We start from the raw sequence: 26,727 nt of genomic DNA, 5'->3' as shown, positions 1-26,727 counted from the left end.
CTCTATCAGGCTTTCCACACCTGCACCCAGGTCATCCTCACCACACAGAACCCAACAGGGTGAGTGTCTTCCTCAGGCTTACACCACAGTCAGGGGAAGAGCTAGAATTTGGAGCCAGCTCTTCTGACTTGCCAGTTCAAGACTGCTTCCCTTACACCACACTGCCTCCTGGGTATTTTTGTGGTGGGCAGTTGGACAGACATGAGCAGAGCAAGAATGACTGACCAGGTACAGAAGGTCATCAGGGTGGAAAGTTCCAGGTGCGTAGCAATGGGCAAGAATGGGGAAACAAGGACCTGGCCGCTAGAGTAACCTTTCGTCCGCTAGCATATCGTTGGTCATGTGGTTTGGACCCTCCCCTGATTTTTCCTCCCCTGGCATGTAGCTAGTCATGTGGTAGACCCCAGAGGAGGAAGAACAAGGGGCCTAGGAGTGGCCTCTTTCGACTCCCGCAGGCCCTTGCATGACCTTTCCCTTAAGCATTAACCCCTAGGAATAGGAATAACACCTAGGCCTCAGCTGTTATTTCAGGTCCAGGCCCAGAAGAGCAGTAAAATCAGACAAGCAAAGCCATGGCTGACATCAGGACCAGTATCGCTGACTAAGGACCCATTGCCCTGGTGCCGACCAATCAGTAGAGACCCTGAAAGGACACATCTGGAAAGCTGATGAGTAGTCTATTGGGATCCTCCCCTGGGACTTCCCCTGAAGTCCCCACCCTTAAAAGCCCCCAGGACAGAGGATGCAGCTCTCTCTCCCTCTCAGGAGCGTGCTCATACCTTTCCCATCCCCCTCCTCTTCCCTAGGTGTGTTACCTTCATCTTTCTCTCTCCTAAGCTCCAAGGGCCACTTCTTTTGTCTCTGTAACTTGTTTCCTGAACCCATTTCTTCTATGGCTCACTTCTACCTCAGTGACTTTCTTTTTTGTTGTTGTTAATCCTCATTCAAGGATATTTTTTTTCCCCATTGATTTTTAGGGAGAATGGAAGAGAGAGGGAAAGACAGAGAGAAACATCAATGTCAGAGAAACACATGGATTGGTTGCCGCACGCACCCCGACCAGGGCGCAGGCTGGGGAGGAGCCTACAACCAAGGTACATGCCCTTGACCAGAATCAAACCCGGGACCCTTTGGCCAATGCTCTATCCACTGAGCCAAATGGCTAGGGCTCTAGCTCTGTGACTTTCTAAGTAAACATTTGCTTATAGTTTGAGTCTTGGCTCTGAATTCTTTCCTCAAGTACCAAGATTGCTGAACCAAGATCCTTCTGACTCCACCGACCTAACACCTGGTGCTATTTTCACCGCCAACATTTTCACTGATGTTAAATGCTCTGGAAGTATCACAATCCCTCCATCCAAACAAACAAGCCGTGCACTTTTCATAACGGATACTATGAAAAAGGCGAAGTTTCTCTAACGGATAGTGTTCAATGTCTGTGTATAACAAGAGTTCACGGCAATATCCTAAGCACTTCCCTGACAGATGCCTGAGGGATAGGCCCCTGAGCAAACATCTCATTCAGATTTTAATTTGATTCCTATTTCCTGGACGGAGGGTGATCCTTCTGCTTTCCTGCTTCCCTGTTACTGGTCATTTGCAGGATCTTTGAAGATTAAAGACATAAGCTAAGGGAAAGAATACTCCAGGTGATTGCGACAGTTCAGTAAGACAGCAGCCCTGAACAACGGAGGTTTTGAAGACAAGGCAATGCCCTGGAAAAGAAAATGTGAAAACTTTAATGTGACTTAATGTGAAAAAGAAACAAAAAAAGGATACGGAACCATGCACAGCATGACTATAATTTTTAAAAATGTGTTTATGTAGCCCTAGCAGGTTTGGCTTAGTAGTTAGAGTGTCGGTCCGAGGACTGAACGGTCAAAGGTTTTATTCCAATCACGGGCACACATCTCGGTTACAGGCTCCATCCCAGGTCAGGACGCATGCAGGAGGCAACCAATCAATGTCTCTCTCTCACATCGAGTTTCTCTGTCTCTCCCTTTCCCTTCTGTACTCTTAAAAAAAAAACAAAAAAAAACAAAGAAACAAATGGAAAAAATACCCTTAGGTGAGGAATAAAAACAAAAATAAATACATAAATAAATGTGTATATGTTTAGAAAACTAGGATGGAAAGATATATAAATTTTAAGATGACACTTCTCATGCTTCAGATTGGAAAAAATAAAAACATCACCCATGCCTAGTGAATATTAGTATCAATGAGGATGAATTCTTTTATACACTGTTGGTGAGAGAGTTGTGTGGGAAGGGAAAATTTCTCTTCCTTCATAGTTCTTCTGGCTAGTCTAATAATTAAACTGACACGAGACAGATTAACAAAGAAAATAACCAAATTTAATTACGTATGTACATATGGGGGGGGGCGGTCTGTGAAAATATGGGACCCTGGAACATATCAGGCAGTTGGGGCTTCTAGGCCATCTTGAGCTAAGGAGAAAGGGGGGTAGTGGCTTGGACTTCAAAGGGAAGGTCAGCAATTCACAGGTAGGTGAGAAGGAGCAAACATTTGGTGAACAAATTCTTGCTGGGCCACCCAGAAGCAACGGGACACAGAGCGGAGTGTAAGAACAGACCCTGCGAGGTCCCTCCCTGTTGGCCACACTTAGTTCATATCACGCTAAGGTGATAGATAGTTCCCTTGCTTTAAGCAGGTTTTTCTACCTGAATTCCTTTAGGCAAGTAAGGGGGGAAGCTCTTCTTAAGTTTTTTGTTTTTTTAATAATATATTTTTATTGATTTCAGAGAGGAAGGAGAGGGAGAGAGAGATAGAAACATCAATGATGAGAGAGAATCATTGATCAGCTGCCTCCTACACGCCCCCGACTGGGGATCGAGCCTGCAACCCGGGCATGTGCCCTGACTGGGAATCGAGCCGTGACCTCTTTGTTCCTAGGTCGATGCTCAACCACTGAGCCACGCCGGCTGAGCTCTTCTTAAGCTTGTTAGACTTTGTCTTTAGCTGGAAATAACCTGCATGCTAGGGTGACACATTCTGGGAGACTTGTTCTGAACCTCTACAGCGTCTTAAAAGTAACCAACTTAAAATAGTCAAATTCCCAAAAAGGTGTATCTGTGGTTGGCAAACTGCTCCTGATAGGAGGGCTCATGATAAGAATAGAGCCACAGTTACTTAATAATTATTCACCTTACTAACTATAGATACATTTTCCTACAGACCTTAGGAAACTGGAGGATGTGCTGCAAGAAGAAAAACAGAGCTGTAGAAAGATAAGAGACACTTTGGGGCCCAGATGGGTCCATTGCTCAGAAAATACATTTTGAGCCCTGACCGGTTTGGCTCAGTGGATAGAGCGTCGGCCTGCGGACTCAAGGGTCCCAGGTTCGATTCCAGTCAAGGGCATGTACCTTGGTTGCGGGCACATCCCCAGGTAGGGGGTGTGCAGGAGACAGCTGATTGATGTTTCTCTCTCATCAATGTTTCTAATTCTCTATCCCTCTCCCTTCCTCTCTGTAAAAAATCAATAAAATATATTTTAAAAAAGAAAATACATTTTGAGAACAGACAAAGGACAGGACATGCTTTGATATGGTTGCTGTGCCTGGACACTGGCCTCTCTGGGAGTTTGTTTCAGGAATACTGACCATTCCTGAGCTGGTTTTAACACCAATGAAAATTAACTAACTTGTTATCGGACTTCAAGATCCTGGAAAGAGACACATGGACCACAGACCCTGCAACTATTCTTCCCACCCCTCCCCCCCTTTCCCCTTGCATGTAGCCTCTCTCTCTCTTCCTTATCTATATATTCTATATATATGTAAAAGCCCAGTGACCAAACAGCGGAATGACCAGAACGACTGTCAACCAGTTGCTATGATGCGCACTGACCACCAGGGAGCAGACACTCAACGCAGAAGCTGCCCCCTGGTGGTCAGTGCACTCCCACAGACCAGGATGAGCAGTGCTCCCATAGCGGCCCGATCCCCATAGGCCACGCCCCCCCACCAGTGCAAGAATCTGTGCACCAGGCCTCTAGTCCCTATATAAACAGCCAGCTAGTAGGAGGAGTAGAGCAGATTTTCATGGGTGACCTGCTGCTCTCGCATACTGCCGGCATTACTGAAATAAATGCTCATATATGATTTAACCCTGTCTCTGCTTAAGTAGTGACAGGCAGCCCAGACCCATTAGTTGTCAGGTTTCACTCCCCCTCAGGGTTAACTAGAAAAGAATTCATGAAAAAGTGGTGGTCTCATTAAAACAATGAACACACAAGAATTCACATTCTGGGTATCCTCAAAATATGCCCACTCATATGTACAAAGCAGAAATAGAACTATAAATTATAAAATGTTTATAATTATAAAAATGTTCATCCACAGGGAAATGGTTGAAAAATTAAAGTTTGTCCATACAGTGAAACATGATTCAGCCTTAAAAAGAAAGAGGTGGACTTAGGTGAGCACATGGACAAACCTCCAGGAGATGCTATCAAGTAAAAAATACATGGGGAGACGAAACCTAAGTGTCCATCATTAGACAAATGAAGAAGGATGTGCTGCATATATACAATGGAATATTACTCAGCCATAAAAAGAATAAAATCTTATCATTTGCAACAATACCGATGGGCCTAGAGCAGCGGTTCTCAACCTGTGGGTCGCGACCCCTTTGGGGGTCGAATGACCCTTTCACAGGGACCTAAGACCATCGGAAAACATATATAATTACATATTGTTTTTGTGATTAATCACTATGCTTTAATTATGTTCAATTTGAACAATGAAAATACATCCTGCATATCAGATATTTACATTACGATTCATAACAGTAGCAAAATTACAGTTATGAAGTAGCAACGAAAATAATTTTATGGTTGGGGGTCACCACAACATGAGGAACTGTATTAAAGGGTCATGGCATTAGGAAGGTTGAGAACCACTGGCCTAGAGGGTATTGTGCTAAGTGAAATAAGTCAGATGGAGAAAGACAAACACTATATAATTTCACTTACATGTGGAATCTAAAAAACAAGCAAGCAGAACAAAAACAAACGCATAGAGGCAGAGAACAAACTGATGGTTGCCAGATCAGAGAGGAATTGGGAGGACGGGTGAATAAGGTTAAAGGATTAAGAAGCACAAATTGCCTATTATAAAAATAGACAAGGGGATGTGAAGTACAGCGTAGGAAATATAGTTAATAATCCTATATAATAAAAGGCTAATACGCAAATTGACCGAACATTGCAACGACCAGTCACTATGCGCGCACTGACCACCAGGGGGAAGATGCTCAATGCAGGAGCTGCCCCCCGGTGATCAGTGCACTCCCACAGGGGGAGCGCTGCTCAGCTGGAAGCCCTGAGCCGGGCTCACGGCTGGCATGAACAGCGGCGGTGGCGGAAGCCTCTCCCACCTCCGCAGCAGCATTAAGCCGTCAGTCGGACATCCCCTGAGGGGTCCCAGACTGTGAGAGGGCACAGGTCAGGCTGAGGGACCCCACCTCCCCGAGTGCACAAATTTTGTGCACTGGGCCTCTAGTATTGTAATAACTATCTATGGTACCAGATGGGTACTAGACTTATTGAGGTGATCAGTTTGTAAGTTATGTAAATGTCTAATCACTATGTTGTACAACTGAAACTAATATAATATGTGACAACTGGAACTGAAAAAAATATTTTTTAAAAAGTGAAAAAAATACATGAGTGTATAAGCAGCAGCATAATAGATACAGTATGATCTCATGTAGGTAAAACACACACTTGCATATCTTGATATATATGTGGAAATTTTAAGGAAACATATAAACTTACAGAAAAAGGTCTGGAAGGAGACAGCCCCTAAATTAACAGTGATCATCTATATTATGGACTTTTCAGAATTTCACTTATATATTTAATGCCTTGTTTCTACAAGCTGTTGTATACAAATAACAAAAAATAAGATATGTAATAACAGAAGAAAATGTTACATTGTTAAATCAAAAATTCAAGCTACAATACATCATGTATGGTTGAAGCTCAATTATGTTATAAAAAGACTAGAGGCCTGATGCATGAAAATCGTGCAAGAGTAGGCCTTCCTTCCCCCAGCTGCCGGCACCAGCTTCCCTCCGCCACCTGGGGCCCGGGCTTCCCTTGAAGCCCCGGCTTCATCTGGAAGGTCGTCCGGAAGGACATCGGGTCTAATTAGCATATTACACCTTTATTATTATAGATATGTTACAAAACTGGACTGAGTGGTTTGAAACAGGGGTGGGAGTGGGACTTTTTATTCTATACTCTTCAGAATTTTTGAACCTATTACTATTTTTTAAGGTGAGTGAATGTAACAATTCTTTTTAAACTGGAAAGAGAAAATATGCCCTTAATGTTATGTGTGGTTATGGCTGGAATTACAAGTAATTTTAATTTTTTTAAAACAAATGACAAGATGTAAGGTTGATTTACAACCCTTAAGCAGGTGATAGGTTCCTGGAAGATTTATTTTCTCATTTGCAGATTTCTGCATTTTCCAAATTTTCTTAAACAAACATGTATTACTTTTATTTTATTTTTCCATTTTATTTTTTTACTTTCACAATCAGAAAAAAAGAAAGAAAGCTGCAAACTCATTTAAATTATTTTTAAAGAATGTAGTCAAGCAAGAAGTCACCAGGCAGGTACATGATAAATTATAAAGAGATCAGATGTTTTGAAAGAGCACCTCCTTTTAAAACTCAACCTAACATGGGACCTGATGTGTAAGAAAGACAAACACAGAGTTTACTGGGCGGGGCCTCGGGCCCCACTCACACCTGCAGAACCCAGGGCTCCAGGACACCGTTAGGAAGTGCACTGTTACAGACAGACTGCGGCTGCGGGGGCTGGGCGCAGGCTTAGTGCTGGGATGGTCAGAGAGGGCTTCAGGGAGGAGGCAGAAACAGTGTGAAAGCTAACAGGATGTCAGTGGACATGTATGATGTGAACAGGCATTTCGAGGAGGAGAAATGTGCACACTGGTACAAGCCCTCCCCTCCCTGCACTGCTGACTGACGGCAGGTTTTATGCAGTGACTCATCTGTGATCAGGGCGGAGAACCGCTGGGGCCAGACTAGGTTCCCTCTAGGAACAGGGAGTCGCAGAAGGTTCCTGAACACATGCATGACAGAACGAAGGAGCTGCTGATGAACACACTCCTGCATATCCATTCCCTCCCCTCGAACTATCGCCGGGCACTGGCAGCAAGAAGACAGCAACCTTCTAGGCCTTGATGTATGAGGGCCTGCAGCTCACTGTTATGCAACTGATGGGTTTTGCCAAGGCTGTGCTGCACTTGGTCAGAATGACAGGCCAGACAGGCCAGGGACCTTCCTACAGTCCTAGCCTCAGGCAACCTGCATTCTAAGGGCAGCCAGGCTGGGTACCCCAAGTCACAGCTCATAGTACGTACCTCACTGGGACTGGGACCAAGGCCTTCTGCTCCACTACTTAGCAGCTGTGGCACCTCGGGCAAGTTACTCTCTCTGAGCTACAGTCTCTGCTCCTGTAAATGGTGATTCAATTATTTATACAAGAAGTATTTACTGAGTATCTGCGATATGCCAAGTACAGTCATAGAAAATGGGGGTCAGTAGTGACCAAATCATTCCAAAACTCCTGCCCTCATGGAGCTTATATTCTAAGGGGATGGGAAGTACCCACTTCATGGGGCTGTGAAAGAGACTAGATGAGACATTTCCTGGAAAGCACTGGTGGCAGCAACAATTCTGCACCTAATTCCAACCTGCGTGAGGTTCTCCCCACTCCCCACTGACATCACCACCAACCAATTCTCTGACACCAGCTGGGTGTCCTGCAGTTCAACTCAATTCTGACACTATCTACCTGGAGACGGCATCAGATCTCACAGGTTAAGGGCTCAGCCCCACAAGACTGCCCCCTCACCACAAATCCAGTTGTGCCTGTACTTCTGACCAGCTAGCTATCGCCTAGACCAGTGATGGCGAACCTTTTGAGCTCGGCGTGTCAGCATTTTGAAAAACCCTAACTTAACTCTGGTGCCATGTCACATATAGAAATTTTTTTGATATTTGCAACCATAGTAAAACAAAGACATATTTTTGATATTTACTTTATATATTTAAATGCCATTTAACAAAGAAAAATTAACCAAAAAAATGAGTTCGCGTGTCACCTCTGACACGCGTGTCATAGGTTCGCCATCACTGGCCTAGAGTCTCCAATAACCCCCTTCTTGGGTCTGATTAATTTGCTAAGGTGGCTCACAGAACTCAAAGCAACATTTACTTATAGATTACTGGTTTATTATAAAAGGACATAGCTCAGGAGCAGCCAGATGGACGAGATGCATAGGGCAGGTATGTGGGAAAGATCGCATCGTCCCCATGCCCTCTCCCGGGGTGCCACGCTCCTCAAATCTCCACATGTTCACCAACCTGGAAGCTCTCCAAACCCCATCCTTTAGGTTTCTAAGGAGGCTTCATTACGTAGGCATGATTGATTACCTAGTAAATCACTGACCACTGGTGACCGCTTCAACCTCCAGCTCCTCCCCTCCCCAGAGCTCTGGGGGTGCGACTGAGTCCAACCCTCTGATCACAGGCTTGGTTTTCCTGGCAACCAGGCCCATCCTTGATGCCTTGCTCAAAGTCACCTCATTAACATAAATTACACCATTATTGCTCTCATCACAGGAAATCCCAAGGGTTTTTGAAGCTCTGTGCCAGAAACAGATATATATATATATATATCTTACTTTAAATCACAGTATCAAAGTAGTAATTTATTATTATGTATTCTCTGCAGCCCTTCGTACCAAGGAGGCACCCAGCAAACACCAGAGGTCTAAAAGTTTTCTACCCAGAAACAAAGTGCCCTACAATTAGCACTGGCCCTACTTAGTCTAGCCCAGGGGTGGGCAAACTTTTTGACTCAAGGGCCACAATGGGTTCTTAAACTGGACCGGAGGGCCGGAACAAAAGCATGGATGGAGTGTTTGTGTGAACTAATATAAATTCAAAGTAAACATCATTACATAAAAGGGTACGGTCTTTTTTTTTTTTTTTTAGTTTTATTCATTTCAAACGGGCCAGATCTGGCCCGCGGGCCGTAGTTTGCCCACGGCTGGACTAGCTCCATGGTCCTCTCTCTGCACACCCCCCCACCCCCACCCCCACCGCTTTGCCCTGCCCCTAACACTGTCAATTCCACACTAATAAACAGGGCAGGGCACAGAGAATGAAGGCGATCACCCTGGGGCCATTTATCACAATAAATGCTGCTGCCGGCTCTTAGAAACCCTCTCAGCCCTCAAGTCCTCAAGGAGAAGGAGTAAAACTGCGGGCCGTCCCTTCTCAGGCAGCTCAGGCAGTGCAGGCTACAGACCTCAACTCACTGTCAGGGAGCCCTCATGACTGCAGGGCATCACCTAGGGGCCTCATGCAGGTGACCTGGCCCCTCCAACCAGCGGGCCCGTGGCAAGGCAAGCCCTCACCTGGTGCGTTTCAGCGTTAAAGGTTCATTCCAATGCGCTCACGGAGTGGGTAATGGGCACAGGCAGCACATATTCTGAGCCGAGTGGTCAGAATTATTGGTATGAGTTGAAAGGAAAAAATAAATTATAAGCCAACTTCAGAACCGTCCTTAGGGTTCCAAGAAAGCACTCCATCAAAAAACTTGCTGGCACGTACGGTGCTATGTAATGACAGTTTCAGCTTTCCCCACCAACTACACGCTGGTGTTCTGATGCCAGCCTCTATTTTTACAGCCTGAGTAATGCCTGGGCAAAGGACCAGATGAGAATCGGAGACAGAGGGGCAGGGCAAGAGAGGTGATGGCACAAGAAATGGGCCCCAGATCCTACTCAGCCTCCAACAGCAAACTCTTCGGAGCATTGTTAGTACAGCAGCCAAGGGCTCCTCAGATCCTGGCTAACTTCCCCTGCAGCCTCGTCGCCCTTCTAGCCTCAGATCCTGAGCGCCCTTTTGGCTGGTACCTTACCTGCCTTGTTCAGCACCGTCTTAAATGAGTGAATGAGCACCCCGTAGCAGCCTGACTCCGGGACACTGCTCCCTGTAACCCCATGTTCCCCTTCTCATAACTCAGAGTCTGTCCATTTCATGCTCTTGGCCCAGATGCCTTCTTGATCTGGTTAACTCCTGCTCATCCTTAAACTCAGCTCAAATGCCACCTCCCCCGGGAAGTCCTCCCTGACCCTGAGGCTGGGTGAGTTCCTCCAACACTGAGCAACAACAGCCCTCCCACAGCCCTCATCAACACCACAGGCCCGAGTCAGCTTCTTTGCTTGCCTCCCCCAGGGCTGGGTGGACACAGAGGTGAGTCAACAGCAAGTGCTCGGCAGGGGTGTGTGGGAAGGAAGGGAGGCAAGAAGGGCACCCAGAAGGAAGCTGTCACAGAAACCTACAACAAACGGAGTAAGAACACATCATGCAAACCCAATAGGTCAACGGATCATCCATTAATGTTACTGGGGAAAAACAACAGGAAGCAATTGGGCAAATATTTGTCAATGAATTTGAGTGGGAAGCAGAGGTCACTGTTTGCTGTGACCTCACCTCTGAACCTCTGTGCCCTGCACCCAGATGTGGGCTGGGGCCAGGGCTGAATAGCAGGAGGAACTCAGGAAGGCGGGGTGAGTAGGGGCACTTGCAGGCTCAAGAGCAAGGAGCTCTCACAGGCTTGGCGCTCTCAGGGGCTCCTCTGGCCTTGGGGGTGCCGGAGGCCTTTTTTTTTTTTCTGGGGTCATCTACAGCTGCTGAGGGACATCGATTGGAACTCATTCCCACAAAGCTGTGAAGAATATGCATGCCCTGGTTCAAGAAACAGGGATCATGAGGACCTTCCATTGTCCTGCTGGCCCAGTTCCCAAAAGTGGGAACAGAAGCAGGGATTGAGGACAGATGATCTGGGAATAAAGCCTGTTTTTGGCCGGAGCCTACTTAGCACAGCATCTCCTTCTAAGACAGGCACCCATTTGCCCATCAGTATTCATTTCTTCCTCCTGGCTCAGAGAATCCTGATTTGGGGGTGGGGAGAATGGTGTAACAGAGATTGCCAGCTAATCATGAAACTCAGATCCTCTTTCTCCTAAGCACAGGGCTGTGCCACCTTTCACAGCCTCTGCTGCAGGAGGTGTGAGCATGTGACGGAGCACTGGTTAATGGAATAATTCACCACCTCCATGCCTGGTCTGTAACTCCTCCCCAGCACCATCCTCCACAGGCCTTCCTCTTTTGCTGATTAATGCAAAGGAGCATGGCAGCCTTAAGAGCCTGGGTCCCTAATTCACCTCTGGAAGGAACAGCCATTTTGAACTTTACGTGAGCAAAAAGGAAATGTCTATCATGTTTGAGCCATTAAGCATTTTGGGGTTGCTTTTCAGCAGTGAGTCTACCTAACTATTCTGTGAAGCAATGTGCCTACAACAATGTGGCTAAATACTCACACGGCCCTTTTCATTAGGAATGGCCATGTGACCGTTCTGGCCATGAAACGTCAGGGGAAGTCTGCTGGGTGTCTTGAGGAAAATGTCTGTTTTCCTGATAAAACGTACCACTGTGGCTGGAGCCTCCTTCCTGCTGCAGTCATTCTGCCACCCGGAAGGAAAGGCCAAGGCAATAACAGAAGCGCCAGCCCAGACAGACATCAGCTGTTGAAACCAATGCCAGCAACCACCTACCTTCGGACTTCTTATCACATGAGAAACATAAACCATGATTTGCTTAAGCCACCGAGGCAGGGCTTTCCGTTACTTGAAGCCAAACACAATCCTAACTGCGTTGCAATCGCTCATTCGTTCACCCAACCTGTATCAAGGCCTATTTCATGCCAGTCCTTGTGCTAAGGATTGAAGACTTAGAGATGAGCTGGGGTGGCCCCTGCCCTCCAGGAGCTCCCAGTCAAGCTGGGGGGGGGGGGGGGGGGGCAGGCCCCTGAGTAGACAATCCTAATGCGGTGGGAACTGGATACCGTGAGGACACGCGTCGTCCCCGGGAAGTGTGAGCATTGGGTGGTGGGCGGGCAGAGGCAAGGAGTTCCCAACTCCCTTTCTGGCATTCTGCACACACAGCAAACAAACACTCCTCAAGCTAAAGAGCAAGTGAAAAGAATGTGCTATGCTCAGTCAAGCCAACTGTGCTTACTCACTGTACATCGAGCTGTTAAACACCATCCATTAATGCAGCTGTTTCAAAATAATCAGCAGTCATTAGAGCAAGGAGAAGAGGAGGAAAAAAAAATCACACACCATTAACTTAGAAATTATGTGAACCGAGGATGAGGCAGCCTTGATTAGATCTTACTTGCTGACATTAGCCATCGTCTAAAACAGTGGTTCTCAACCTTCCTAATGCCATGACCCTTTCATACAGTTCCTCATGTTGTGGTGACCCCCAACCATAAAATTATTTTCATTGCTACTTCATAACTGTAATGTTGCTACTGTTATGAATCGTAATGTAAATATCTGATATGCAGGATGTATTTTCATTGTTACAAATTGAACATAATTAAAGCACAGTGATTAATCACAAAAACAATATGTAATTATATATGTGTTTTCCAATGGTCTTAGGCGACCCCCAAAGGGGTCGCGACCCACAGGTGGAGAACCGCTGGTCTAAAATATAATTTCTTTTTCAAAGAAGATACACTAATTTTTCACTTAGAAGACAGAGTAAAATAAATCACACACACACACACACACACACACCACAAAACAACCAACAACTGTTCATGCCATGACCTTTGACCATAAATGTCCAAGCTTTGATCATTCAGGTCTGTGTTTCCATTAGGGACTTTGATGGAGACAAATTGGCGACAAAAGATGACCTGTCTGGGAAATCAAGAGGCAACCGAGACCAGAGGTCAGAGCACCTGGGAACTGTTTGGCAACTAGAGAAAAGGTTTTCCTCTTTTTAATTCAATTATGCTTTCATAGGAATAAACAGGGTTTTTTTTCTTTTTAAATGAATGGCATTATTTGCCATTTTTTAAAAGATTTTTAAAAATTTGATGTTAGAGAGAGGAAGGGAGAAACATCAGTGGTTGTCTCCCTGACGCTCTAACCGGGAATCGAACCTGCAACCTGGGAATCTACCCTGACTGGGAATCAAACCCACCACCTTTACGGAAGATACTCCAACCAATCGAGCCACATCAGCCAGGGCCGATTTGCATTTCTTTATTTTCCAAGTGTGGGGTAAGTATTAAAAAAAAAAAAAAACGACAAAGCCTCATTGACTTCAAAGTCCAGTAGATTAAACACGAATAAAAATAAGCAGGCTCCCCATTAAGAGACCTGATGATCAGGTTTCTGATCTGACTGCTCACTTCTTCGCCTGAAGCACTGCAGGGCCGAGCAGACGGTGGTCTAACCACACTCCCAAGGCAGAGCAGTGCTCCAGTTCCTGAGGCAGCGATCACGGGAGGTCTTGCCAGTCCTCAGCCATCGCCGAGGCTCTGTGCCAGCTCGGCGATGGCAGGGGTGAGCTGGGCAGGCTGCCACCGCGAGTGTCTTTGTAGGACACACGGAACAAGCGAGGGCAAGTTCTGAGGAGGAAGGACCTCCCTTTCCAGGACCAGTTTACGAAACCCACGCCAATCAACATAGTTTCCCAGTGACCTTCATGTCAAGGAGGTTCCGGCTACGGCAGACCCAAGAACTATGGTTGTCTGGCCTTCCGCCTCGGGCCCCCTACCTGCCCCCGGGAGCAGCTGTACCATTCCTCACTCCAAGAACTGGGTCTCCGGCGGTCTCGTGGGCTTCTGGGGCTGCTGAAGAGCCAAGTCCAAAATGCGGTCAGGCCAGCATGCTGTTGACCCGGACGGACCAAGAACAGGGCTGGCAAACCAGGTAAGTAAATATTGAGCTTATGGTCTCATATTACACTTCCCACTAAACAACCTTAGGCCAAGAGTGATAGTTAAAACATTAACAACCAGCATGTGTCAGACACATACCAATCAAATGAGTGCCTGTCTTAACGAGCTGGCAAGGCCACTTCCTATTAGTGTATACCAGGTAAAGATCATCACACACCACTGTTCGCTGTTCCACGAGGACAGAGACCGTGTGTCTTATCCATGGGCATATATTCATTATATCAGTACAGTTGGTTGCACCAAGGATGCATTTTTAAGGAACGAATAAATAGTAGTAACAGCTAACATTTTTTTAAGCACACAGCATGTGCTTAAAAAGTCCGGTCATGTACAATCTCATTTCAGCTTCACAACAATACCATGAAGTAGGTATTATGATCATTATCCCAATTTTATAAGTGAGGAAACTGAGGCACGGAACGGTTACGTAACTTGCCTACCACAAGATTAGTAATGGTAGATCCAGGATTCAAAGACAGTCCAGCTTCAGAGTCTACACTCTTAACCACTGCAATGCGCTGAATACACAACCAAACGTAGGTACTCTAGTATGAGGAAGTCATCAACGGAGAACATCTGACAGCCACAAACCTGGAGACATCCTCCCAGGAGGTTTCTGGTAGTGCTAAGCACACATTGTTTCTGTTTGACTTTTAATGAAAGCTGATACCTAAGCAGGAGACCATCTGTAATCTTCAAATAACTACTTTTTTAAAATATACTTTTATTGATTTCAGAGAGGAAGCAAGAGGGAGAGACAGACAGAAACATCAATGATGAAAGAGAATCATTGATTCGCTGCCTTCTGCACACCCCACACTGAGGATCGAGCCTGCAACCCAGGCATGTGCCATGACTGGGAATCGAACCAGCAACCTCGTGGTGCATAGGTCAATGCTCAACCACTGAGCTATCCCGGCCAGGCTCAAATAACTATTAAGTATATTTGATTATCAAGCCACTATAGCAGGAATATCTAGGCTCAAAATACATGAATTCCATGGGAAGTCTTTTAAACACCCTGTGGTCCTGTTTCCCCATCTCTCAGAAGGTCCCAGACTTGCTGGAAGGATTGAACAAGATCACAGAGATGGTTGCCTATTTATATGATACTAGAGGCCCGGTGCACAAAAATTTGTGCACTGGCAGGGGGGAGGAGGGTATCCCTCAGCCCCACTTGTGCCCTCTCACAGTCTGGGACCCCTCGGGAGATAACGACCTGCTGGCTTAGGCCCACTCCCGGGTGGCAGAGGGTAGGCCCAATCCCTAGGTGCCTGACCCACAGCCCCTGGTCGGGCTCAGAGCAGGGCCGATTGGGGAGTTGGGGCGCTGCCCCCTGTCACACTCAAGGCAGGGTCGATGGGGAGGTTGCAGCACCACCCCCTGTCACGCACAGAGCAGGGCGGATCAGGGGGTTGTGGTGCCACCCCTGTCACATACAGAGCCGGGCGATCAGGGGGTTGGGGCACTGCCCTGTCACGCACAGAGCAGGGCCCATCAAGGGGGTTGGGGCTCTGTACCCTGTCACACACAGAGCAGGGCCGATCAGGGGGTTGGGGAGCTCCCCCCTGTCACACACAGAGCAGGGCCGATCAGGGGGTTGGGGAGCTCCCCCCTGTCATGCACAGAGCAAGGTGGATCAGGAGGTTGCGATGCCACCCTCAGTCACGCTCAGGGTAGGGCTGATTGGGGGGTTGGGGCACCGCCCCCTGTCACACTCAAGGCAGGGTCGATGGGGAGGTTGCAGCGCCACCCCCCTGTCACCCACAGAGCAGGGCCGATCAGGGGGTTGGGGCACTCCCCCGTCACACTCAGGGCAGGGCCCATAGGGAGGTTGTGGCTCCACCCCGTCACACACAGAGCAGCGCCCATAGGGGGGTTGGGGCGCCGCACCGTCACACACAGAGCAGGGCCGATCAGGGGGTTGGGGAGCTCCCCCCTATCAGGCACAGAGCAGGGCCAATCAGGGGATTGGGGAGCTCCCCCCTATCAGGCACAGAGCAGGGCCAATCAGGGGGTTGGGGCGCCTTCCCCTTTCAGGAACAGAGCAGGGCGGATAGGGAGGTTGTGGCCCTGCCCCATCACACACAGAGCTGCAGGGTGATCAGGGGGTTTGGGCGCTGCCCCCTGTCACGCTGCTCCAGGGGCCAGGAGGCCTCGCGGCTCCGCTGATCCCAGTGCTGGGAGGCCTCGTGGCTCCGCTTGACACAGGGACAGTGAGGCCTCGCTACTCTGCTGATCCCAGTGCCAGGAGGCCTCATGGCTCCGCTGATCCCGGATTCGGGGGCCTTGTGGCTCCGCTGATCCCAGGCCGGGAGGCCTCACAGCTCGGCTGATCCGGGTGCTGGGAGGCCTCGCAGCTCCGCTTGACATAGGGGCAGTGAGGCCTCACTGCTCAGCTGATCCCGGTGCTAAGAGGCCTCACTGCTCTGCTGATCCCGGGGCTAGGAGGCCTCGCGGCTCCGCTGATCCCGGTGCCAGGAGGCCATGTGGCTCCACTGATCCCAGGCCGGGAGGCCTCGCGGCTCCACTGATCCCAGTGCTGGGAGGCCTCGCTGCTCTGCTGATCCCGGTGCTGGGAGGCCTTGTGGCTCCGCTGATCCTGGTGCTGGGAGGCATATTACCCTTTTACTATATAGGATAGAGGCCTGGTACACGGGTGGGGGCTGGCTGGTTTGCCCTGAAGGGTGTCCTGGATCAGGGTGGGGGTCCCGCTTGGGTGCCTGGCCAGCTTGGGTAAGGGGATGATGGCTGTTTGCAGCTGGTCACACCCCGTTCAGGGTGGGGGTCCCCACTGGGGTGCCTGGCCAGTCTGGGTGAGGGGCTGAGGGCCGTTTTCAGGCTGGCAGGTGACTGAAGCTCCCAACCTTTCTTTTTTTTCTTTTTATTCTGGGATTTATTTCCCTTCTATGGCTGTCACTGGAGCTGAGAGCTTCCTTTAGCTCTGAGACCTCGGCTGCTGAAAGCAGGTTTCTGGGCTTTGTTTACCTTCTGTATTTGAAACTTTGTTGCGACTCCAGCTCTGAGATCCCGGCTGACTGAAAGCAGGTTTCTGGAGTTTGTTTAGCTTTTATATTTCAACAATGTTTCTTAGAGAGCAGCTCAGAGCCCAGCAGCTGCAGGCGGGGAACATTGGCTTCCTCCGTCACTGGAGCAAGCAAGCCTCCTGTTTGCTTCAAGCTGCCTGGCTGCCGGCTGCCATCTTGGTTGGCAGTTAATTTGCATATCGCCCTGATTAGCCAATGGGAAGGGTAGCGAAGTTACGGCTAATTACCATGTTTCTCTTTTATTAGATAGGAAGGTATCATAGAAGCATAATGGATGATCATAATTAGTGCATTTCAATACAATGACAGATCAATATTTCTATACTCATCAATCTATACTTGTAAAAATTCTATACTTGTCTATACTACTCTGAAAATTCCTATTTATCTCTCCACGTTTTAGTAACCATGTTTAAAGCTTAACAATTTATTTCTATGAGCTGGTTTCCCTTTATTATTATCTCTGAGCTTCCATACATTTCTACTATAACTTTAATAATTTTTCTCAACCTTAATGCAACTGCTTCATTCAACTAAGAAGCATAAAGAGCTGAATGGCGTGGCTCAGTGTTGACCTATGAACCAGGAGGTCACGGTTCAATTCCCTCTCAGGACACGTGCCCAGGTTGTGAGCTCGATCCCCAGCAGGGGGCCTGCAGGAGGCAGCGAATCAATGATTCTCTCTCATCACTAATGTTTCTCTCCCTCTCCCTTCCTTTCTGAAATCAATAAAAAGATGTTTATAAAAAGAAAGAAGCATAAAGAGTTAATAAGGCAATAAATGTTTTAGTCTAACTTTAGATTCTCCTATATTAGGAGATGACAAAATTAGCAAGCAAGAGCTTCATTTCTTAAAATATAATTAAAAAGCTCAAAGCTCAAAATGATATTGCTGTAGCTCTGAAGGTCTGACGTTTGGGGTTGGACCCAAGAATGAGGTAAGTCTAGGAAAGTCAGCTGTGGTTCTGTTGGTTGGAAAGACATGTGTCTGCATATAATTGACAGGGAGGAAAAATCCGATTCAAACTATTCATAAATTTGATATAAATGATACCTCTAACCACATAAAGGAGTGTAGAAGAGGGGAGGGATGGGGGTGTCAAAACTAGGTGCAATCATTTTCAACTAGGTCTGTTTTTTAAAGTTCTGGTTTCTAAGCTATTAATTATAGCTCTCTCTAAGGAAGTCAGTGATACATGGAGGCAGAGAGTGGTAAGCAGTTGACAAAGGGATGCCTAATATTACAAAAACATGAATGTCTAAGTTGGGGAAGTGACTGTGCAAACAAACAGAATTTTCAAGTTCTTACTGTTGCTACCACTAGGTGTTAGAGTTGCCCAAACTCTCTCCTGCCCCGAGCACCAGCACAGAGACTGCTCCGCTGATGTGTTAAGTGCAGATGGACAGGGCTGGGGGAGAGGGAGGAAGGGAAGGGGGAAGGACAGAGGGATGCACAGATGACCCAGCCAGGAGGATACGGGTGCAGGTGGCCTTCCGGTTGCAGAACTACTTCACAAGGCCCCTCCAAGTTCTTTTCTCAGTGCCTTGGTTGGATATTTTCCCCATTGCTCTTCAGACAGAGTAGAAGGGAGGGAGGGGGAGAGGGACACACACACAGCAACTGGTTGCCTCCCACTTGGCCGGAGCTCTAACCACTGAGTGACACCGGTGGGGCTCTCAGTGCCTTTTCAATCCTTAACTTCCTCCATGCTCTGGCATAAAGCTGACTGGCCTGTTCCTTTCCAAAAGCCAGTGGCTGCCCCATTGAAGGCCCAAGCATTCAGAGCAGCTTGCTGGTTCTGGGGGTGGTGGCTAGCGGGCCAGAGTCCGTGGCTCAATTAGGCTACCCTGCCCACCTACCTTTTGGACTCAGAGCAGACCCTGCAATTCCATTCCTGCTTCGCAGGTGCTTCCTTTTGGCTGCTTTGCAGTATCTCGAGGCCACAGTCCATCTACAAAACTGCCCATCAGATTCAAGAAGGGGCCGTGGGAGATGACTTCTGTCAAAATGCCACAACCTAGCAGAAGGCAGCTGGTGCCTCTTCTTCACCCACTAACTGCAGATGCACAAACCCTACTGGCTGCTTCTCCCCTTGCCAATCTCCCTTCAGCATCTTAGGTGTAAGGTGGTTCCCCCCAGACCAATGTTGCACAAGCCATCACTTCCAAAGAGGCCACAACCCTCATTCAAAAACTTTAAATGGCTCAGTGCTCTCCCACCTTGCTAAGCTCAACTCTCGGCTGGCCTTTCAAAGCTTCTAGAAACCAGGATGGTGGGCCCAGCAAACCTTATTTCACGTTACTGCAGGGCCATTTTCCCCCTCCGTGACTTTGCTCCTAATGGTAACCCTATACCAGAATGTAGACACGGTCCTAATCCACCAACCAAGATCCTTGTTCCAGGGTTGAAGTCTTCCCCTCTGAGTGTGTAGGACCTCATGCCTGCCCACCTCCAGATAGCAGAGTCAGTCAGTCTCCCTCCCCCCCTCCCTCCCTCCCTCTCTCCCTCCCTCCCTTTCTCACCCACAGCTACAGGCATTAATTAAACCTCTTCTAGAAAACAGCTTTTCACCAGCTTCAGGAATCCTGGGTAAGAGCCAGACCTGGAGACAGAGACCGTCTGGGTAAGAAAGATAAGCCCTCCATAGCGTGAGCCTGTGGGCAGTGCAGGTTCCCGCATTCAAGTGACTGTTCTGAATTCCAGCTCTTCCTGGACCTCTGAAAAAGGGGGCACTGGGGGCTCCCCGCGCCCCCCACCTCTGGCTGTATTCTCTAGAGCTGACCTTGGACAGGGGCAGAAGCGCTGCACTTGGCTCCATCTGCCAGTGGTCACAGTCACCTCTGACAGAAACACCATGCAAAACCACCTGCCTCCTCCCGCAACGGAGCTGCAAACCATACTGCCAGGCCCCTGCAAGAAGGGGCACTCCCGGCTCTGCCTGGGGGGCCGTTATTTGGGGTGGGCAGTGCCCACTGGAGTGAAGACGGTGCGATCAGAAGTAGCCAGCAGGCTCCACAAGCACACCGCGTCTCCAAGTGCTTCCTCCATCACGGGCAGGGATGAGGGATGCAGAAGGGGGCTGTGGCCACAGCTCAAGGCCCTGTTGGTTAAGCTGGGAGGACTCACCTCTCAGCAATCAGCCTTAGCTCCCCAACGGGCCCAGTTCTGTGATAAGGACAACTAATTTTCTTCCTGGAAATGCTGGAGTCCCCATTGAGGGTAGAGACCCATTGAGCTCTCTGCCCCAAATACACACAGAAATAAGTTTGTCTCTAGTAAGACAAGTGTGTGTGTGTGTGTGTGTGTGTGTGTGTGTGATTAATTTAAGGATAACATTTTGAAAATAGTGCAGCACAATGGAAAAACATGGGTTATGGATTCAGACTGGATTTAAGAGGGTGACCCATTTTTCTAGACAAACACCACCAAGTACCAGCACTTAGAGGGTGCCAGGGGCTGGGTGCAGGGGCCACCGAGATAGTTTCAACCCGTCTCTGGCCAGTGGGGCACCCAAGAGTCAACACCTTATCACAGAGGGGCGTGGTGAGGGCTGAGGAGATGCCCACCGGAATTTGTGGACACTCAGAGGGAGTCTTCTGTGTCCCATTGTGATCTGGGGCTAATTACTCTATTCATTCACTACACAGGGGTGAATGGGTACTGAGCTAATTACTATTCAAGCCAATCAATAAAAATAAAAAATAGTCGCTGATTCTGCAGTTTCACAAATGCTTAGCGTGCGGTGCACCAGAGGCAGGTGGGCCAGCCTGTCCCTGGTGCCCAAAGGCAGCCTCCCACGCATCAGTGAGGGTGGGCTGGCCAGGAGCCAACCCCTAAAAGAGATGTACCCCCTCCAGGTCATTTCTCTGCAATAGGCAATTAATTCAACCCAACACCTAATGAAAGCCAGGAGAAGGGAGGGCAGAAATTCAGGCACTGTCTTTCAGGCTGCAACCATGCATCTGCACCTCTCTCCAGGGAACACGAGGCTTGTCAAACCATCTGTTTTAAACTCTTCCCGCAGAAGTCCAGGCTGGGCACCAACACCTCTGAGGAGGAGGACTTGTTGCCAAGCCCCGTCTGCGGTCACGTCACGTTTGTCAGGCTGGGTTGGGCACTATCAGCTCCGCAGACCGGGGTTCATCCGAGGGCATTCTGCAAAACCGTCCCCACGACGAGAAGCCCTCTGAGGCCCCCTGGGCCATTCACCTCACACTTCCCTCCCCCTTCGCACGGATCCGAGGCCACGTCTCTCCTGGTCTTACTTTTGGAATGCGTACACAGCATCCTTGCTTCCCTACGAAGGCACTGGACACGCAGGGGGGGATAGCCTCGCTCTTTTGCTACCAAACGCCCAGCCGAAGCGGGGAGATATGGCTCCCAATCCCCTTCCATCGTTAATCCTTTAACCACCCACAGGTACAACTTGGAAGACCGCTGCAGCCACAAAGAGAGCAACCTGCTCTAAGCAGATGCAGTTCTGTGTGTGGGAGACAAAAACCGGCTTCTTTAAAAGATCGCGACATATTCGAGTGGAGCAGCAAAAGCAGCGCCGTGGGGTCGGCACCACGCAGTCCTAACCTGAGCTCCCGGGCTCGCCAGCCCGCGCACCGAGGGGCCTCTCCGCGGGGCCCCAGGACGCCCGCAGGCGCGGGGCGCAGGGAGCAGCCACGAAGAGCCGCCCCCAGAAAGGCCACGGAGAAGTCGCCGCCGCCTTCTCCTCTGGAGGCGAGCGGGCTGGGCACTGCCCGGGAATGGGGTGCCCGGGAAGGGGTACCCGGGGGGCTCGAGTTCGGGCTAGAATCCCGCGGCGGGAGTGCGGGGGCCGAGCGGGAGAGGGTTAGAGGGGCGGGGATTCGGGTGGAGGCTGGCAAGGCAAGAGGGCGCGGGACTGGACCGGGAGAAGCGGGAGGCGGTGGGTGGGCGAGGCGCCAGCAGGGAGGCAGGGGGCGAGAGCTCGGGGAGAGGGCGGCGGAATCGCAGGCAGGGTGAGGGGGCGCTGGGCTCGGAGAGGGGGCGGGGGCTGGGACAAGGGGCGCGCGGGGGAGGCTGGAGGAAGGGGGTGGCCTCGGGACAGGGAGGAGTAAGGCTGGGGTTTGGGAAGGGCGCGGGTAGGGGGAGGCAGCTTAGTTGCGGGTCCAGACCGGCCTGACTGGCTCTCCCACGGGAGACACGGGTCGTCCCGGCCTCGGCGCGCCCAGAGGAACCCCTCGGTCTCCCCAACCCCGCGCCCCGGGACGCCTGCCCGCTTCCAGCCGCCGCGCCGCTCAGGTTAAACGGCGACCAGCCAAGCCCGGCCCGGCCCGCGCCACGCTCACCGCCCATAGTCCCGGCCCCGACTCCGTAGCTCCGCGCCGCTTCAGCGCTCGCCGCCTGCTTGCCTGGCTCGAACGGAGGCTCGGACCGCGCGCACGGACCGCGGGACAGCGCGGCAGCCCACAGCGCCCCCTGCCGGCCTCGCCGCGCCCCGCGCTCGGCCCGCCCCGCGTCCAGCGTCCCCGAGCTCCGCCCCGAATTCGGGGAGGCGGCCCCGCGCTGCCCGGCGGGCGGGTAGGTGCGGAAGGGCTTGTGGAGGGGACACTGGCTCTTGGAAACCGAACGGAGCCCTCCCAAGACGGTCCAGTCTGCAGACCCCCCCCGGTGGGCGAAAGCTACGGTCACGGGCGTCTGAGCGCACAGGCCGCTGCGCGCCACACGCCGCAGGACTGGCATCTGGGGCTGTGCGGACGGACGGACGGGATACACCGGCCCGGCCCGGGGCCTTAGTGTGGGTGCCTCTGGGCCGTGCGCGTGGCCTGGCGCCGCCCTCGTCCCGGTGCTGGGCTTGGCGCGCATGTTTGGGGTCCGCCACGGCTGGGTGACTGCTGCCGCGTGGACTCAAACTGTTACAAGTCTCGTCCCCGTGTGTCCATTCCCCCTCTCACCTACTCCACGCTTCTCTTCCCCGGCGCCAACCACATCCGGCCGTGAGTCAACTGGAGACGTCCCTTCGGCTCTGTCTCCGGACCGTCTGCAGGCGCGGGGGGAGGTCGCGGCCGAGCAGCCAGTCTCCCCTCCCCTTCCCTGCTCCGTGGCTTCCCCCGAGGCTACTGAAGATTCACAGAGCATTGGCCTATTTCTATAACCAACTTGGGCATCCGAGCGTTGAACTTGATTTGATACCATATTTGTGGGTCATTTCTTCCAAGTGTAGGCCTTCGGTGTCAGTGGGAAGTCTACAGTGACCCTAATGTGCCCAGCACAACTGGCCTTGAGCAACATAGATACTCATCAGTATCACTCCTTTTTCCCTTCCAGGCGCACTTTCTGGAGCAGCTAGTCTCTGGCCTCCAGTTTCACTCCTGTACTGGTAGCTCCCAAACCACACACTACACCTGCATAGTTTACCCATATTCCTACCTACTCTGGTTTTCTGCTGTTAACGTTAAAAAACAAAACAAAACATTGAAACCTGTAAAGAATTTTTGTGAGTTTATTTGAGCCAAACTGTCGACATATGCCGGGAAACAGAACCTCAACGAATTGAGATAGTGCTCTGAAGAATGGCGTGGTTACAATTGTATTTATACATTTCAATCAAAGGAGGGACATGGGTGAGTTACATGAAATTCATTGGTAGACAGATTAAGGAGGTGGATTAAGTGAAGCGGGGAAACCTCTGGGATAGGATAAAAAGTAAAATGATGGACACATACTTAGGTGGGTGCAGGAACAATTAACATGATGATGAAGGAATTTGTGGTATCTATCCTGGGACCCAGCACACCTGGTTGTGCCCCAGGGGCTCCAGATACAGGGAAGTCACAAGTTACCCAGACATTTCAAGGGTATGTTATCATAGATACCAAAAGACAGATAGGCTCAGTTAAGGTAAAGGTTGACCTTGTCAGTGAAGATACTGGCCTAGGACGTAACTGCCCACCATAACTGCTTTTAGTCAAAGTTTAATTTCGGACCATCCTTTGTGGTTACTTTAGGTCTCCGAGTCTGCAAAACTGCCATGCAGGCCTCTCCTGAGCTTGTCAGGTCAGCATGTGGCCCCTTTTGTCCACACTGCTAAGAACATCCCATCTCAAGTCAGCAAGTTCTCTCTCTTCCCCAACACCCAACTTCATCTACCCTGTGGTGTCGCCATCCCCCCTGCCACCTGGGACGCCTTCCTCACCTCAGGGCTCAATGGCCAGTCAGTGTTTGCTTCCAAACTCCGCTATCCTGCCAGTCTCACGTTCCCATGTGCTACGCTGTCCTCAGGACCTTCCTGCCCTGACTACTGACACCCCCTCCCAGGGAGCCCTGTATCTCCCAGCACAAAACCTTTCACTGTTCCTTTAGCATCACCCCAGACTGTCCCACCTGGCTCCCAGTCCACCCACCACACCCAGCACTTGTCCCATACAGGCTTCTCCCAGTGCCCTCCCACTGAGCCCAGGCTCTCCCCCTGGCTGGCGCTGCCTCCCTCTTCCCTGCAGGCGTCAGTCAGGGCACCTTCTGCTGTCGATGACAGACAACCCAACTCACACTTGCTTAAAAAAGAATTGATTGACTCATGTAAATGAAAGGTCCTGGATGTAGTTTCAGGAACTGATGATTTCAGGGACTCTCCATCTCTCAGTTTTGCTTCCTTCCATGTGAGCTACATTCTCGGGCACCACGTGAGAGCCTGGCAGAGCCAAGCTCACAACCTCACCGCATCAAATCCAGCAGAAAAACAGCTTCTCTTTGCCAACCATGCCGCAAGCCTTGGGCCTGGTTCGGATCGGCACCTATTGAGTCACCTGTCCATCCTGCTCCCCAGCCACTGTGACCCCACGGTAAGTGGTTCCCCCTCTCTCTCAGCTACCTCCTCATTCCTCACAGGGAATATGTGGCTGCTCCTGGATCCCTTCTCTGTTACGGGGACTAAAGGTGACTCAGGGACACCGTCTGGAACCTTTCCCCCACAAAACCTGCCACACCACCACTTCACTTTGCTGCAGCCCTACTGGGTTGGTACAGGGCATCCTGGGGTAGAGTTCCAAACAGGAGGTGGGGCACAGGCGCTCTCTGCTTTCATCTTCCTCCTCAAACTACCTGGGATGTCTGTCTTTGTACCGGATGCCTCCCTAGGTGGCGACCTAGCACAGAGGTGGCCTCGGGCCCCTCAGGGAACCTGGCAGACTCTTCCTAGACTCTCTCTCCAGTCTCTTTCCTCATCATCTCTATTCCCTGAGAGCTCCTATGCCCCTCCCATTCTGGCCCTGTGGACTTTGGGTTCTGAGTGTACCAACCCTGCCCCTTAGGGCAATAACACCTCATGGCTGAGCCATAAAGGAGGAAGGGGCTATAAGAAAAGGTTCCTATGGGGAAATATATATATATATAAACTAGAGGCCCTGTGCATGAAATTCATGCACTCGGGGGGAGTCTCTCAGCCCGGCCTGTTCCCTCTTGCAGTCCAGGAGCCCTTGGGGGATGTCCGACTGACATGGGCCTAAGCTGGCAGTCGGACATCCTTAGTGCTGCTGCGGAGGCAGGAGAGGCTCCTGCCACTGCCACTGCACTCGCCAGCCATGAGCCCAGCTTAGGGCTTGTGACTGAGCAGCGCTCCCCCTATGGGAGTGCACTAACCACCAGGGGGCAGCTTCTGCATTGAGTGTCTGCCTCCTGGTGGTCAGTGCACCTCACAGCAACCAGTCCTTCCGCCATTTGGTCGATTTGCATATTAGCCTTTTATTATATAGGACTAGAGGCCTGGTGCACAAAAATTTGTGCACTGGGGGGGAAGGCGGGGTCCCTCAGCCCGGCCTGTGCCCTCTCGCAGTCTGGGACCCCTCGGGAGATAACGACCTGCTGGCTTAGGCCTGCTCCCAGGTGGCAGAGGGCAGGCCCTAGGTGCAGCCCCTGGTCGGGCTCAGAGCAGGGCTGATTGGGGAGTTGGGGCGCCGCGCCGTCATGCACAGAGCAGGGCGGATTGGGAGGTTGTGATGCCACCCTCAGTCACGCTCAGGGTAGGGCCGATTGGGGGGTTGGGGCACCACCCCCTGTCAAACTCAAAGCAGGGTCGATGGGGAGGTTGCGGCGCCACCCCCTGTGACGCACAGAACAGGGCCAATCAGGGGGTTGGGGTGCTGCCTCCTGTCACGCACAGAGCAGGGCCAATCGGGGTTGGGGAGCTCCCCCCTGTCATGCACAGAGCAGGGCCGATCAGGGGGTTGGGGCGCCGCACCCTGTCACACTCAGGGCAGGGCCGATGGGGAGGTTATGGCTCTACCCTGTCACACACAGAGCAGGGCCCGTGGGGGGGGGGGGGGGGGGGGTTGGGGCGCCACCCCCTGTCACACACAGAGCCACAGGGCGATCAGGGGGTTTGGGCGCTGCCCCCTGTCACGCTGATCCGGTGCCAGGAGGCCTCGCAGCTCCGCTGATCCCGGTGCTGGGAGGCATATTACCCTTTTACTATATAGGATAGAGGTCTGGGGGCCGGCTGGTTTGCCCTGAAGGGTGTCCTGGATCAGGGTGAGGGTCCCCACTGGGGTGCCTGGCCAGTCTGGGTGAGGGGCTGAGGGCTGCTTTCAGGCTGGTGGTTGTTGATTGAAGCTCCCAACCGCTCCTTTTTTTTATTTTATTCTGGGCCAGCTTTAGCTCTGGCTCTAGCTCTGAAAGCAGGTATCTGGTTTGTTTTGGTTCTATAATCGAAACAATGTATAACTCCAGCTCTGAGATCCCAGCCTATATTTGTTAGAATGTTTCAAACTGCCAGCTCAGAGGCCGGCAAGTCAGGCGGGGAACGTTGGAGTCTGCAG

General features: G+C 50.7%; 1 protein-coding gene across 4 annotated transcripts in view; it reads right to left on the bottom strand.

Annotated features, from left to right (window-relative positions):
• Positions 1–22,349, bottom strand: part of PXYLP1 (2-phosphoxylose phosphatase 1) — a 67,813-nt gene extending 45,464 nt beyond the window's left edge. Inside the window, exon 1 of one of the 4 annotated variants that reach the window (XM_070433509.1) lies at positions 22,264–22,349. Coding sequence is in view for 1 of the 4 variants with exons in the window: in XM_070433513.1 (XP_070289614.1) it covers positions 22,264–22,270 (7 nt within the window). In the remaining 3 variants the exon portion in view is untranslated. Of the gene's footprint in view, positions 1–7,421; positions 7,444–13,713; positions 13,813–22,263 lie in introns of those variants that run through there. The other 3 variants (XM_070433513.1, XM_070433510.1, XM_070433511.1) reach the window with 3 other exon arrangements.
• Between the last annotated feature and the right edge of the window lie 4,378 nt (positions 22,350–26,727).

The sequence above is a fragment of the Myotis yumanensis genome, unplaced genomic scaffold (genome assembly GCF_028538775.1).
Source record: "Myotis yumanensis isolate MYYU_CA2020_CCGP unplaced genomic scaffold, mMyoYum1.0.hap1 SCAF_14, whole genome shotgun sequence".
Lineage (NCBI taxonomy): Eukaryota > Metazoa > Chordata > Mammalia > Chiroptera > Vespertilionidae > Myotis > Myotis yumanensis.
The sequence above is the reverse complement of the archived record's forward strand: the minus strand, read 5'-3'. Positions and strand labels throughout refer to the sequence as shown.